The following is a 16,290-nucleotide window of genomic DNA, read 5'->3' as shown; positions in this document are numbered from 1 at the left end:
ACATCACTATGCTACCTCCCCACACTACATCACTGTACTACCTCCCCACACTACATCACTACGCTACCTCCCCACACTACTGTACATCACTATGCTACCTCCCCACACTACATCACTGTACTACCTCCCCACACATCACTACGCTACCTCCCCACACTACTGTACATCACTATGCTACCTCCCCACACTACATCTCTGTACTACCTCCCCACACTACTGTACATCACTATGCTACCTCCCCACACTAAATCACTGCACTACCTCCCCACACTACTGTACATCACTGTACTACCTCCCCACCCTACTGTACATCACTGTACTACCTCCCCACACTACTGTACATCACTATGCTACCTCCCCACACTAAATCACTGTACTACCTACCCACACTACATCACTACGCTACCTCCCCACACTACTGTACATCACTATGCTACCTCCCCACACTACATCACTGTACTACCTCCCCACACTACATCACTACGCTACCTCCCCACACTACTGTACATTACTGTACTACCTCCCCACGCTGAATCACACTACATCACTATGCTACCTCCCTCACTACATCACTGTACTACCTCCCCACACTACGTCACTGTACACCTCCCCACACTACTGTACATCACTGTACTACCTCCCCACACTACTGTACATTACTGTACTACCTCCCCACGCTGAATCACACTACATCACTACGCTACCTCCCTCACTACATCACTGTACTACCTCCCCACACTAAATCACACTACATCACTACGCTGCCTCCCCACACTACATCACTGTACTACCTCCCCACACTAAATCACACTACATCACTACGCTACCTTCCCACACTACATCACTACGCTACCTCCCTCACTACATCACTGTACTACCTCCCCACACTAAATCACACTACATCACTGTACTACCTCCCCACACTAAATCACACTACATCACTACGCTACCTCCCCACACTACATCACTGTACTATCTCCCCACACTACATCACTGTACTACCTCCCCACACTAAATCACAATGATACATCCCCCGCACCATACCACTGTGCTACCTCCCCACACTAAATCACAATGATACATCCCCGCACCATACCACTGTGCTACCTCCCCACACTAAATCACAATGATACATCCCCGCACCATACCACTGTGCTACCTCCCCACACTAAATCACAATGATACATCCCCGCACCATACCACTGTGCTACCTACCCACACTAAATCACAATGATGCATCCCCGCACCATACAACTGTGCTACCTCCCCACACTAAATCACAATGATACATCCCCGCACCATACCACTGTGCTACCTCCCCACACTAAATCACAATGATACATCCCCGCACCATACTACTCTGCAACCTCCCCACACTAAATCACAATGATACATCCCCGCACCATACCACTGTGCTACCTCCCCACACTAAATCACAATGATACATCCCCGCACCATACCACTGTGCTACCTCCCCACACTAAATCACAATGATACATCCCCGCACCATACCACTGTGCTACCTCCCCACACTAAATCACAATGATACATCCCCGCACCATACCACTGTGCTACCTCCCCACACTAAATCACAATGATACATCCCCGCACCATACCACTGTGCTACCTCCCCACACTAAATCACAATGATACATCCCCGCACCATACCACTGTGCTACCTCCCCACACTAAATCACAATGATACATCCCCGCACCATACCACTGTGCTACCTCCCCACACTAAATCACAATGATACATCCCCCGCACCATACCACTGTGCTACCTCCCCACACTAAATCACAATGATACATCCCCCGCACCATACCACTGTGCTACCTCCCCACACTAAATCACAATGATACATCCCCGCACCATACCACTGTACTACATCCCCGCACCATACCACTGTACTACATCCCCACACTACATCACTGTACTACCTCCCCACACTAAATCACAATGATACATCCCCGCACCATACCACTGTGCTACCTCCCCACACTAAATCACAATGATACATCCCCGCACCATACCACTGTGCTACCTCCCCACACTAAATCACAATGATACATCCCCGCACCATACCACACTAAATCACAATGATACATCTCTGCACTACCTGAACTATATAACAACAAGACCTCCCCACACTACATCACCACACTAGCTGTTGTGTATACATCAAGCTATTTAGACCTAAATACACCATGGCAACTGAAGATGGTCACAATTTTAATTTTTTGGTCATATAAACTCATCTCTTTGAAGCAAGTTATAATTCATTATAGAAAATTTAAACAAATTGCTTGAAGATAACTGCCTTTCTGGGCAGAAAAGCTTTATCATGTTTTGTTTATGCCCAAACAGGAGGCAGGCCCTACACCTTGCTTTATCTTGAGAAGTGGAAAAAGGTGCACTGCTTGGTATGGAGGGGTCAGTGTGGTAGTGCTTGGTATGGAGGGGTCAGTGTGGTAGTGCTTGGTGTGGAGGGGTCAGGTATGTAGTGCTTGGTATGGAGGGGTCAGTGTTGTAGTGCTTGGTATGGAGGGGTCAGTGTTGTAGTGCTTGGTATGGGGGGGTCAGCTATGTAGTGCTTGGTATGGGGGGGTCAGCTATGTAGTGCTTGGTATGGAGGGGTCAGTGTTGTAGTGCTTGGTATGGAGGGGTCAGTGTTGTAGTGCTTGGTATAGAGGGGTCAGTGCTGTAGTGCTTGGTATGGAGGGGTCAGTGCTGTAGTGCTTGGTATGGAGGGGTCAGTGCTGTAGTGCTTGGTATGGAGGGGTCAGTGTTGTAGTGCTTGGTATGGAGGGGTCAGTGTTGTAGTGCTTGGTATATAGGGGTCAGTGTTGTAGTGCTTGGTATGGAGGGGTCAGTGTTGTAGTGCTTGGTATGGAGGGGTCAGTGTTGTAGTGCTTGGTATGGAGGGGTCAGTGTTGTAGTGCTTGGTATGGAGGGGTCAGTGTTGTAGTGCTTGGTATATAGGGGTCAGTGTTGTAGTGCTTGGTATGGGGGGGTCAGTGTTGTAGTGCTTGGTATGGAGGGGTCAGTGTGGTAGTGCTTGGTATGGAGGGGTCAGTGTGGTAGTGCTTGGTATGGAGGGGTCAGTGTGGTAGTGCTTGGTATGGAGGGGTCAGTGTTGTAGTGCTTGGTATATAGGGGTCAGTGTTGTAGTGCTTGCTATGGAGGGGTCAGTGCTGTAGTGCTTGGTATGGAGGGGTCAGTGTTGTAGTGCTTGGTATGGAGGGGTCAGTGTTGTAGTGCTTGGTATATAGGGGTCAGTGTTGTAGTGCTTGGTATGGGGGGGTCAGTGTTGTAGTGCTTGGTATGGAGGGGTCAGTGTGGTAGTGCTTGGTATAGAGGGATCAGTGTGGTAGTGCTTGGTATGGAGGGGTCAGTGTTGTAGTGCTTGGTATATAGGGGTCAGTGTTGTAGTGCTTGCTATGGAGGGGTCAGTGCTGTAGTGCTTGGTATGGAGGGGTCAGTGCTGTAGTGCTTGGTATGGGGGGGTCAGTGTGGTAGTGCTTGGTATGGAAGGGTCAGTGTGGTAGTGCTTGGTATGGGGGGGTCAGTTATGTAGGGCTAGCTAGGAAAAAGCATTTATGTAATGCAGAGATGTAGTGTTGGCTATGGTGGGGTCAGGGCCCAGGGGGTAATGCAGGAGGGTAGTGGTTGGCATGCAGGGGTCAGGGCAGTATGGCAGAGAGGTAGTGGTGGGCATAGAGGTGTCATTTGGGTAATGCAAAGATGAAGATGTGGGCATGGAGATGTATGGGGGGGCGGTAATGTAGAGAGGTAATGGTGAACATGGAGGGGTCAAGGCAGTATAGTGCAGAGTGGTAGTGGTGGGCAGGGAGAGGGTAGTACAGAGTTGTAGTAGTGGGCATGAAAGGGACGGGGGTAGTGCAGAGTAGTAGTGGTGGGTTGGTGCAGTGCAGGGAGGTAGAGGCGAGCACATAAGGGTCGGGGGTAGTGCAGAGTAGTAGAGGTGGGTAAGGGAGGTAGTGCTGAGAGGTAGTAGTGGGCATGGAGGGGTCAGGATGGTAGTGCAGGGAGGTAGTAGAGGGCATGAAGGAGTCAGGGAGGTGATGCAGAGAAGTAGTGGATGTTATGTAGGGGACAGGGAGGTGATATAGAGAAGTAGTGGATGTTATGTAGGGGTCAGGGAGGTGATACAGAGAAGTAGTGGATGTTATGTAGGGGTCAGGGAGGTGATGCAGAGAAGTAGTGGATGTTATGTAGGGGTCAGGGAGGTGATGCAGAGTAGTAGTGGATGTTATGTAGGGGTCAGGGAGGTGATGCAGAGAAGTAGTGGATGTTATGTAGGGGTCAGGGAGGTGATGCAGAGAAGTAGTGGATGTTATGTAGGGGTCAGGGAGATGATGCAGAGAAGTAGTGGATGTTATGTAGGGGTCAGGGAGGTGATGCAGAGAAGTAGTGGATGTTATGTAGGAGTCAGGGAGGTGATATAGAGAAGTAGTGGATGTTATGTAGGGGTCAGGGAGGTGATATAGAGAAGTAGTGGATGTTATGTAGGGGTCAGGGAGGTGATATAGAGAAGTAGTGGATGTTATGTAGGGGTCAGGGAGGTGATATAGAGAAGTAGTGGATGTTATGTAGGGGTCAGGGAGATGATGCAGAGAAGTAGTGGATGTTATGTAGGGGTCAGGGAGGTGATGCAGAGAAGTAGTGGATGTTATGTAGGGGTCAGGGAGGTGATGCAGAGAAGTAGTGGATGTTATGTAGGGGTCAGGGAGGTGATATAGAGAAGTAGTGGATATTATGTAGGGGTCAGGGAGGTGATGCAGAGAAGTAGTGGATGTTATGTAGGGGTCAGGGAGATGATGCAGAGAAGTAGTGGATGTTATGTAGGGGTCAGGGAGGTGATGCAGAGAAGTAGTGGGTGGGTATGGAGGGGTTAGGGAGCTGGTTTAAGGGCTGTGCACACACAGACTTTAGTGCAGTCTATGACATGTCTCTACCTTTAGCTCCATGTAAGTTAGTAACATGTATGATTGGTGATAATTACACCTCAGCCAGACTGACCCTGGTCTCAGACCCAATAAGAAATGATGTCCTGCAGCTGGTCAGGGGGAGGGAGTGGACTGGAGCCAATTGCACACATGAATGGGGCTGAGACTGCTGGGAGAAGGCTGCAGGTACCTGTTTGCTGCTCTGCATGTGGTGACAGGCTGGGAGGAGGGGGGTCTGCGTCTGATTGTGTAGGATTGGGGGTACTCCTGCTAGTACCTGTGTATGCTGTGCCTCCCTGTGCATTAGGAGCAGCTACAGGAATCTTTCTTTCTTTTTTTTTCTCAAATTTTTTTTTATTGAGACAGTATGTATTCATAATATGAGACATTTTCTTTTTTGTGCCATTAAACATTCAATACATAATCGTATTTAACAAATATAATACCAAAATAAATTCCATTTACACAATTTACAATTATGCATTTTAAAATATATCTTTCAAATTGTTAAGCAAATCTTCAGCTTTGTCCTTTGTATTTATATTTCTATTTTAATAAACCTGTACCAAATTATTGATCTGGAGAGAGAAATAACCAAACCCTCTTACTAAATAATAATAGTAGGAGGATCATCTACCGCTAGTCTTGTGAGATTCCATGTTGTATTTTTCAATCTATGGTGTATTTGTTTTCTTGTGGTAATTGGAAGTGTATCTATGTATGTTTCCCATAAAGAAAAGAAAAACATTCCACCTTTTTTTCTTTTTGTACCATAGTCTCTATCCAGTCCATTTTAAAATTAATACAGGCATCTTTCTTATTGTACATTTCACTTACACTTGCTGCTCCCAGGGGCATAGTAGCCTGTTTTGTGACACAGCCAGGCAGCAGCAGGTAGGAGCTCCACAGAAGACTCCCCAGTGTGCACACTGCATCAGCTGACCCATGTTTCTTCATGTGCCCGGTCCTAGATGGTGGAGGTGAGAATCTCTCTTTCTCAGTCTCCACTGTCCCGTGCAGATTAGCCCTGTGCAGCCCAGTGCAGTAACCCCTGTACATTGACCTAGTCCTGCTTCAGGCTATTTTCTTTCATGCAGTTTGTCCGTCTGGTTCCTCCCACTCTGCTCCTTCTGCCTCTTTCTGTTCTCAGTCTGGCCCTGCTGTGGGCCTATTTTCATATGGGGCCTGGAGCTGCAGCTCCACCCGTCCCATTGTTAATTCAGCCCTTTGTGTAGTCAAGAAAAAGCTTTGGGCATTTTTGGACTAAGGGTCATTGTTTATTACATTTTATCCCATCTGTCTAGTTGTTCCTGCAGCTTCTACTTTTGAATATATGACTTATTTTCTGTAAATCTGACAGCAGCGCATCCCTCATAGAAACCTATGGGGACTGCGGCGACTGTTGTTGGAAATGGAAATTGTTCATCCACAATACATCGGGGGGATACGAAATATTTGCAACTATCCCCCGAAAAATGCAAATAAATGATAAATAGGCCTCTTAGACATGTTAAGTATAAGAAAGTGTTATAATACACAGGAAGAAAAAGCAGAGACAGTTGGAGATATATATTGTTGTTACAGTGCGCTACCATGTAGCAGCCGGTATAGGATTGTCAATCACTGCATAAATAACCAAAGGTGCAGATAAATATAAAGAATCAGCGCTTATCAGGTAATGTATGATTCATAAATATATTCTAAGAAACGGATGTGTCAAATTTAAACAACAGTTTATTATACCTTGTGTTATTAAAAGAGCTAATAACAGTTATAAAATGGAAATGTAACTTTTAGACACTCCCAAGTTTTCTAGATCACCAATGAATGGAGAATAATTTAAAGAAGTCGCCAGCAGAGGGAGCTCTGTGAATAGTCAATATGCCGCTATGTATTACTGTATTATCTCTGTATTACTATTTTGCCTTCCCAATTTATCGGGTGTGGTATAAGAGATAGACAGTAATTAGACAATGTCTAGGTAGACACCAGATGTTAGACAGACTAAATGTCGACATGTAAAGAGGTCGACAGGGTCAAAAGGTCGACAAAAATGGTCGACACATGATTTTTTTTTTTATTATATTACATTAGCCCTAATCTTCACCCTAACCCCAACCCTCCCTCCTAGTGCCTAAGCGTTGGGGTAGGTGCCTGACCCTAACCGTTCCTTCTAGTGGTTAGCCCTAACCCTCTGGTAAGTGCCTAACCCTAAACGTCTGGGCAAGTGCCTTAACCCTAACCGTGGGGGTAAGTCCCTAACCCACCAGTAAATGCCTAACCCTAAAAGACCAAAAAAATCATGTCTACAATTTTTTCGTGTCGACTATTTTCATGTCTACCTTTTGACCCTATCGACCATTTGTACCTGACAACCTTCTTACATGTCAACCTTTAATGTGTCAACCTTTTGTCCCTGTCAACCTATTGACTGTCTAACATCTGGTGTCTATCTAGACATTGTTTATCTAATTACTGTCTGTCTACAGTCCAGAACCCCCATTTATCATGTGTGATACTTTGTCACATCAGATAATCTTGACATGACAGAGCCAATCCTGTACATTTAAAGCTATTTGAGCACAAATTGTGTGTGTATATAATGCATATACACATGTATGTATGTATGTATGTATGTATGTGTATATATAATAAACAAGCAAAGGAAAGATGGGTACAGTGTATACAAACACACTGGAATTACATTTTTTGAGCACCAATGCATGTTTCTGTTAATCTGTTAGTGAAAAACTATATCGACCATTCAATCAACATCCGTTAAAACAACTACTTGCTACTTCATGTGGGCACCCTGTCAATCATTACTTGGCAACACCTCCTGTGGCATAAATCACAGCATTTCTTATGTCTGATAAGGAGACTTTTTTCTTTTCTTCTTGATTTAGGAAACATAATATATTTCCCACTGTTCCCAGCAGAACGCTTCTGGTTCAGATATATTATTACGTCGACCAGCATGTTTGTGATCTCTCCACTGGTTTTCATTAATGTTTAAATCTGAGGACTCTGAAGGTCATTCCAAATCCTTAATGTTTCCTTGCTGTAAGTTCTTCACTGTTGATTGTAACATGTTAAGTGGTTACTTGTGGATCGTTGCTAAAATGTTTCACCCCTTTTCACCTCAAATTTCTGTAGCTTCTAGCATTTGTTAACGTTTAGTTGTTTCCATCCTTCTTTCTACCCGGACAATGTTTCCTGTGTCATTGGTTGAGGCATTTACCCAAAGCTTAGTAAATTGATCCTCATGTGTAATGGTTGTGTTCTTTTCTTCTAATGCTTCACTTATTTATCTCCAAATGTATCTTTTGTGGTTGTTGCGAATAAGTTGCATTGTTGTTTACTTAGTAAACAGCAGTGCTTTACAACAACAAAAAAAGTATCTGGCTTATGTAAGTATATTGTTTTGTAAATATCAGATATTGAGTTTTCTGAGGAGGTTGTAGGAAAGGTGTTCTTCTGACAAGTTGTGCTGTGCTGGTTGTTTAATAATACTGCTTGTAAACTAGTCAGATGGACAAACATTCATAAGTCTCATATCATTGCAGCGGCCTTTTCTGGGACTCCTGATCATGCCTGAACTTCACCAGTTTCCCTTTTAACTTCCATTTTTCTCTGACTGTAGAGATTCCAACCAGGAAGCACTCTTCTGCTGCCTTGTGACTGTCAATTACCCTTTATTTTCATGCTCTCGGTCAGCTGCTAAGAGACATACAGATGTGTCCTCACTCGACTTTGCAGTTGCGCCTAACAGCTCCTCTCGGCTCACCTTGTACTGTGAGACTCTATTAGTGTTGGGCGTCTTTTTCTGCCGAAAACGCGTCCAAGAAGCAATGCGACTAGGACACACCAGGAGACTCTGCAGATTAATTTTATATATCTGTGTGCGACTGAGTATCTCAATCAGCCTGCAAAATGCGACAATGCAGCGGCCGCAGCTTTCTTCCACGCAAAGCTGGCTTTACAGACTCTGTTGCACACAAATATACAAGTGTCCTATATCACAAATATACAAGCATCCTCGTTGCTTCGAATTGCGACTTAGGCATATTTTCTGCAAAAAAAGACACCCAACGCTAGCTAAGTTGCACGGGAACTGGCCCAACGCTAGCTAAGTTGCACGGGAACTGGCCCAACGCTAGCTAAGTTGCACGGGAACTGGCCCAACGCTAGCCAAGTTGCACGGGAACTGGCCCAACGCTAGCCAAGTTGCACGGGAACTAGCCCAACGCTAGCCAAGTTGCACGGGAACTGGCCCAACGCTAGCCAAGTTGCACGGGAACTGGCCCAACGCTAGCCAAGTTGCACGGGAACTGGCCCAACGCTAGCCAAGTTGCACGGGAACTGGCCCAACGCTAGCCAAGTTGCACGGGAATTGGCCCAGCGCTAGCCAAGTTGCACGGGAACTGGCCCAGCGCTAGCCAAGTTGCACGGGAACTGGCCCAACGCTAGCCAAGTTGCACGGGAACTGGCCCAACGCTAGCCAAGTTGCACGGGAACTGGCCCAACGCTAGCCAAGTTGCACGGAAACTGGCCCAACGCTAGCCAAGTTGCACGGGAACTGGCCCAGCGCTAGCCAAGTTGCACGGGAACTGGCCCAGCGCTAGCTAAGTTGCACGGGAACTGGCCCAACGCTAGCTAGGTTGCACGGGAACTGGCCCAACGCTAGCTAAGTTGCACGGGAACTGGCCCAACGCTAGCCAAGTTGCACGGGAACTGGCCCAACGCTAGCCAAGTTGCACGGGAACTGGCCCAACGCTAGCCAAGTTGCACGGGAACTGGCCCAGCGCTAGCCAAGTTGCACGGGAACTGGCCCAACGCTAGCCAAGTTGCACTGAAACTGGCCCAACACTAGCTAAGTTGCACGGGAACTGGCCGCTCACTCATGCCGGGCATATTGTGTTTTGTTGCATGTCGAGAAATGCCCGGTGTGAGGGTGAGATGAACAAGGACACATCTGTAAAATGGTTGTTGAGAGTAGTCCCAACACCCTGAGAGGTTAGAGTACTTGTTCTCAACTCCAGTCCTCAAGTACTACCAGCATGTTTTGTGGAAGTCTTTAGTCATGCACAGGTAGTTATTCTATTACTGGGTCAGCAATTGTCCCTCCAGATGGCACAGACAGAAATCCTGAATATGTGAGCTGTTGGGGGTACTGGAGGATTGGATTTGAGAACAACTGGGATAAGCTGGGTATACACCTTTGCGATCACTCTTTCGATACAATGTTTTGATCGATATAATTCCCAATCGGAAGTCCTTACCATAGTGCCGATAGGTACGTACACACCTATACAATCATACTGCCCACCTTCAATCCCCAACTGCCAAAATATCGAAAGAAAATGTACCACCCACCGAGGTGGCGCTGCTGCTGGTGTAGAATCACAAGAATGGTGGAAGGTTTGTACACATTGCACCATTGGTCCAATCTGGCCTGGTCGAATCGGATTTATATAATATAATATAAAACTGCACAAAAGATGCGCTCCTTTGATCCCACCAGTTTTCTTCCTACAAGATATTTTGGAAGGCGCGTCCACACTCTTGCAATATCGCATGATTGGTTCAAATTCGAAAGAACAGCCCAACTTTGCCCAGCTTTAGAGAGTTCAGATTATTTTTTCAGCTGGTTTGGCCTTTACCTAGTGAGTTAAGTTAAACGTTGAAAGTAAATAAAGCAAAAAACATTAATGAATCACCTGAGCAGATGCTCAAACATTTGTACATGCCATATGCACGGTTTTTACACATTTAAGTCTATCTTGCAGAGGTTATATAAATGGGATGTAGTCAGGAAGCCGACGGTCGAAATGCCGACCGCCGACCTCCCGACAGTGAAAGTCCGGCATGGGACTAATGATAGGCGTCTAAATACAGACACCTATCGTTAGCCCCACACCGAAATCCCGACGCCCGGCATACCGAACATAGGTAAACCGGGTGCCGGGAGCTCATAGCTGCCGGGGGGGGGGGGGACGGGACAGGTGGGCGTTAGGTTTAGGGATTCCCAGGGGGACTTGGGCACCACCAGGGGGAGGTTGGGGTTAGGCACTAGGGGTTGGAGGTTAGGCATCCCTAAGAGGGGGCCGGGGGCTGAGGTCCGGCGGTCATGCATGCTGATTCCGTATAAACTTATCTTCTCTTCCATTTCATCAGGGGTGGCCAAATGTTTGCATGCATAGGTGTGTGTAATAGAGGGCTGTATATAATATATAAATATATATAACAGTTGTGGTTTTTTTATTGTTCCTTTTGCTTTTTTTTTGCATTTGGTAGTAATCTAAGTTAATATTTCTGTTCTGTTATTTCTAACTGCTGCTTATCTGTAACCTTTAGACCGGGGAATTCCATCCTCTCTCAACTGCTGGAGGTTGTGTTGCTGGTACATATTTCGCCACCTGGCAGTGCATTAGTTGAATGGATGAAAGGTTTAAACCCATCTCTACTTGCTCTAACCCACTTTTTAATTATGTAAAATGAGATTTTTATTTTCCTGCAAAATATCAGATCACAGTTGATTAGCTGATGCCATACATGTATATTTTGCTGCCTAGCTAGCACGAGCAATAGAACAGCAACACTTTATGCAAATCGGTATAACGACACAAAGACTGGCAGATTGATAATCTTTTGAAAATCATTTGTGATACATTGTATACAGCAGTTGGTTCTTCTCTCCTGACTGCAATTATCTGGAGGCTGCTTGCAGCACTGGTGGTAACTGTCTGGCATTCTCCAGAAGTCTCTTATACCCCTTGGGATTTGGAACATGTTTCTAACCCAGGACAGACCCCTTTTACACCGCGGCACTGACCCTGGTGTACCGCTCACACCGGAGCCGGGTCTGCAGTGACCTGGCTCTTCCGACATTGCAGTGGACTCTTGGAGATGATGTCCTCTCCAAGCACTACTGATGCCGGCCACACCGGAGCTGGGTCTGCAGTGACCCAGCTCTTCCGGCTTTGCACTGCAGTGGATGCTTAGAGATGATGTTCTCTCCAAGCGCCACTGAAGCCGGCCAATCGGGCACGATCTGGGTCATGACCCTTATCGCGCCATTTACACTGCAGGGTGACACGGGAGCGACCTTTCACCAACCCTGCAAGCTACCCGAGTTGGAACCGTACCCGGGTGGATTCGTTTACACTGAGAAAATTCCCAGATTGATGCACGTTCACGTGCATCAGCCCAGGATTTTCAGGCCAGTGTAAAAGGTGTATAGCAAATGCTTAATATCTCTAAAATGCAATTTAATCGTATTGAAATAGTCATCTTATTACATTCCGAGGACTGCAAGTTTGCATACCCCAACAGACCTTAGGGTACTTGAAATTGTAACCTTGATTTCCATTCATTACCACGCCATTTTCTGTGGGGAAGAGTTGACATGACAAAGTGGTTGGACAGATCTAGGCCTTGCCTGGATGGTTGGAACTCTTATTTTGTTTGTTTTTTACACTTATAATATTGGGAGTTATTTAGATTAATGCAAGTTGTTGTCCACATAAAAATAAAGACCATTCGCAATCTACAGATGAAATATGTTTCTGTCTGGTTTGAAGCTGCAAACGCTCCATGTAGTATATACAGTAAAGTACGTTAGACTTTATAATTCACTAAGCTGCAAGTCTTAAGAGCAGATGGCCTAGGGATTTTATATACATTTCAGCTACAACTGTGATGTAACTGTACTATAACTATGCACAGGACCTACAGTCCGCTATTTGTCTGAGCTGTAATACAGGCAGAATAGACACTTTGGTTCCTCCCACTTCATTATTCTTAAAGTGTATACCTACATACAGTATAGGAAGAACAAGGATAGAATGGATTTTAAAGCATGTCCATCTCATACACCAATTAGTTGCAGCCTCACGAAGACGATAACTGGATACGAGTGAATTGATAGTTTGTGTTGTCAAGATTCGATATTTATGTACATCTCCGATATTTGCAGATCTGTTTCTGCAATGTCAGTTACAGTCCCCCAAAAGCCGCAGCACGATTGTGCACAGCGAAGGCATTCCAGAAACTGGGGAGACGTCTGCCCTATTTTCCTGGGTGTGATGATGCCAGTGGTTGTGTCCTTGGAAGCAGCTTCACTGGTGACGGCAACTTGATTGCCTGGGCATCCTGAGTAACCCGAGGGCTTACGCAGATGTCAGATGTTCACGTAGATGGTCCCATGCTGTATCTTCAGACGCACCAGCGAATCGAGAACACAGCAGGAGGCATCTTTTTACACAAGACGCCTGCTGCGGCATTTACATACGGTCATATTTACATATTGTCGCACAGCCGCTGCGTACATAGACGCTAGTGACAATGTTGGTGTCTCCGCTGTGTGTAGAATACTTGGCTAAGTGGCAAGTAGATAGCCACTGCTCAGCACATTAGAATTCTTCACATCAGCAACTGTGTTACTTCACTGGGCAAAGTGACTTCGACAATGATATTCAAAATAACTTAAAATACTTGATGGACCTTTCCAAGGATCACTTGTACAGAAAATATCTGATATTGGAGTATATCACTTTTATTAAACAAAAAAGCTGCACAGAACAAACCTTGTATTAAAAACAAATCCGTATACTGCTCCTTTTTGTTGCTCGTGTTCTTCTGAATGGTTTTCATTATAAGGGGGGAGGGATGATTCAATTCAGCACAATTCTGAGCCCCGGGAAGGTGTTCCCTGAGCTATTCAATTGACCGCACTGTTAAGTCGGACTAGAACCACTTAAGTCGAAGAATGGCGGTTACCACGCCTTAAGATTGGTGTTTAGTTGCAGTAACCGTCATTCTCTGACTTACGCGCCGGCCGCGAGACTGTTAGCGTCGCGCTTAACCGGAAAATTGCATCGCAGACGGCACTCAAGTTGGATTTCTGCTTGCACCTCGGGAGGGTGCGAGCAGAAATTCTCTAGTCGAACGTAACAGAGTGGTTAATTGAATAGCTCCAGGAGCTCCTTCCCGGGGCTATTTAACATTGCGCTGAATTGAATCGCGTGTGCAAAAATGGCAGTTTTTTTAATTTATTTTTTTCACTGCACATTGAATTATACAGTACGATCACATGCTTTTAAGGCTGGTCACCCATTGCATAAAATAACTTTCTATTACTAAACCTCCAGCGTGACACGGTGCAGTGCTGCGTGTTTTTGGATGTTTTGAATTTTTCAATAACTTCCCTATTTGAAACACAATGCCAGCACTCTCTACTTTCCTTGTGCAACAAAGAGGAACTAGTTTTGCTTTAAATGTGTTATTTACCTAGTGTCATTTTTACTTCTCAGGTGCAAAAGCAGGATTTCTTCAAAGGGGTTTCTGAGTGCTTGATTTAGGAACAAGGCAAAGGAAGACTGCTGCAATACTTTTTTGTAGTTTAATTCTTTTAGTCCCAAAATGTTGCAATTCACAATGTTATAAGACTAAAGAAGGCAAGTAAAATGCGATTGTTTTACGTTGCCATGGTTACCTTGTGTGTTTTATGCCCTTAGAACAAATACTGACATTTTACAATTAGTCAATATTTGTCGTCTAAATTTCAACATTTTAATTGTAGATTAGGCCCCTAGATCCCTTAGTGGTGGACTGTCACTCTGCATTATAAAAGCAACTAAGTTTCCGGCTGACGACCGGACTGGAGGACACAGACTCACTAAGAGGGCAGACAGAAACCTAAATAGGATTAAGGGAAAGGCACACTGGCCATGCTGGCAGACAGGCTCACAGGGCCGACAGACACACTGACAGTGCTAACACTCTTCCCCCTGCAGATTTCCCTCCTCCATGAGCTGTGTGCTGGGTGTCTCCTAATGACATAAGACATGAGGAAAGACTCAACACCTGATTGGTTTGTTCTGCTGCTGCCCGAACCATCTAACCCAAGGGTGGCAATTAGCGGCCCTCCAGCTGTTGAATTACAAATCCCAGCATGCATTGCAACATTTCTAGCATGGCCAAATAGCAAAACTGGCAAGGCATTCTGGTATGTGTAGTTTTACATCATCTGGTGGGGGCACTTACTGCCCACCCCTAATCTAACCCCTCGCCTTCTGCTGAAAATCCAGTGAGGTGCCAGAGATTCAGTATGATAGAAGGAAGACATATAATAATTTTCTTATTGCCTTGGTCTGAACAACAAGAACCCCCCCTAAAGATTCCCAGAGTCTATAATTGTAACGCTCCCAGCAGTGCTCTACTTCCCAGAGCCAGCAGCCCCGCCCCCTAGGTGTGACATCATGGGTTTAGAGAGCGGCACAGGGCACACTGGCGCTCTGTATCAGTATTGTCTGTATGTATGTCTGTTTGCAAAGTCTCTGACCCGTTGCTACCCTAACACCGATAACAATTTTTTTACCTAGCTTTCTAAGCACCCTGCAGAGAGAGTGATAATCTGCAGATAGGATACGTTCGCCATTACAAATGTCATTTCCCAGCACAGATAAATGGTCGTTGTTGGTAGCGTTTAATCCCTTTTCACGTTGAGACTTCTCAGACTGTGACATCTCTATTAACTCTTCTGCCTGCTGTGTATTTTGCAGTGGGAAGATGCCGGATGTGGATTATGTGGTGTTAACAGAGTGGTTTAACTGGATCACAAAGAACATTGACATCTCTGTTGACCTGATAGGTAAAAATGTTCTTTAATACTTTGGGAGCATATGTGCTTTTATGTATGAGTTGAACTAGGGGCAATTGTGTTTTCCAAACATTAATATAATTGTACCATTACCTCTGAATTAATATGTTCTTACTCAAAGGTGTAAAACTGTCATTCTTACATACTCGTTATTTACTTTTATGGTCTTCTCCATCTAAGTGACTCCTGATTAGTTCATTAATGCAAGTGGCAGGTATAGTTTGCTTTGCTTTAAAAGAAAGTAATAGCTGAAACCAATGCAACTGAAGAAATGGTTGGTTATGTAAGGGTGGCAACTGTTTGGCCATGAATTGATTAATAATACTAATGTAAGTTACACAATGAATATAAACTGATTGTCAGTGGAAACATGTATATCTCATATTGTATCTTCATTGTCAGGCGATAAAACTACCACATTAATAATCAGACATGCATTTTGTTCTTCTGTAATGACACTTTATATAGATGTGTCCACATATACACTTAATTTCAAATAGCCCCATTTATTGTGGAACAGACTTTGCTACTTAGCCAGGCCATACACCAATTCTCTGTACCTAATACACTATAAGAATACTAAGCCGGCCACACAGCTAAAGATTATCTATCCAACTAGCCAATTAGCTGACTAATAAGATGCATAACTGAGGAAA

At 45.1% G+C, this 16,290-nt stretch overlaps 1 protein-coding gene across 1 annotated transcript in view; it reads left to right on the top strand.

Annotated features, from left to right (window-relative positions):
- TK2 (thymidine kinase 2) overlaps positions 1-16,290 on the top strand; it is a 52,883-nt gene that overhangs the window by 23,664 nt on the left and 12,929 nt on the right. The window contains exon 7 of the mRNA XM_088451285.1: positions 15,537-15,625. Coding sequence (XP_088307411.1) covers positions 15,537-15,625 — 89 coding nt within the window. The remainder of the gene's footprint in view (positions 1-15,536; positions 15,626-16,290) is intronic.

This window comes from Taudactylus pleione, unplaced genomic scaffold (genome assembly GCF_031769625.1).
Source record: "Taudactylus pleione unplaced genomic scaffold, aTauple2 ptg000545l, whole genome shotgun sequence".
NCBI lineage: Eukaryota > Metazoa > Chordata > Amphibia > Anura > Myobatrachidae > Taudactylus > Taudactylus pleione.
Note: the sequence above shows the minus strand (reverse complement) of the source record. Positions and strands in the feature narration are given on the sequence as shown.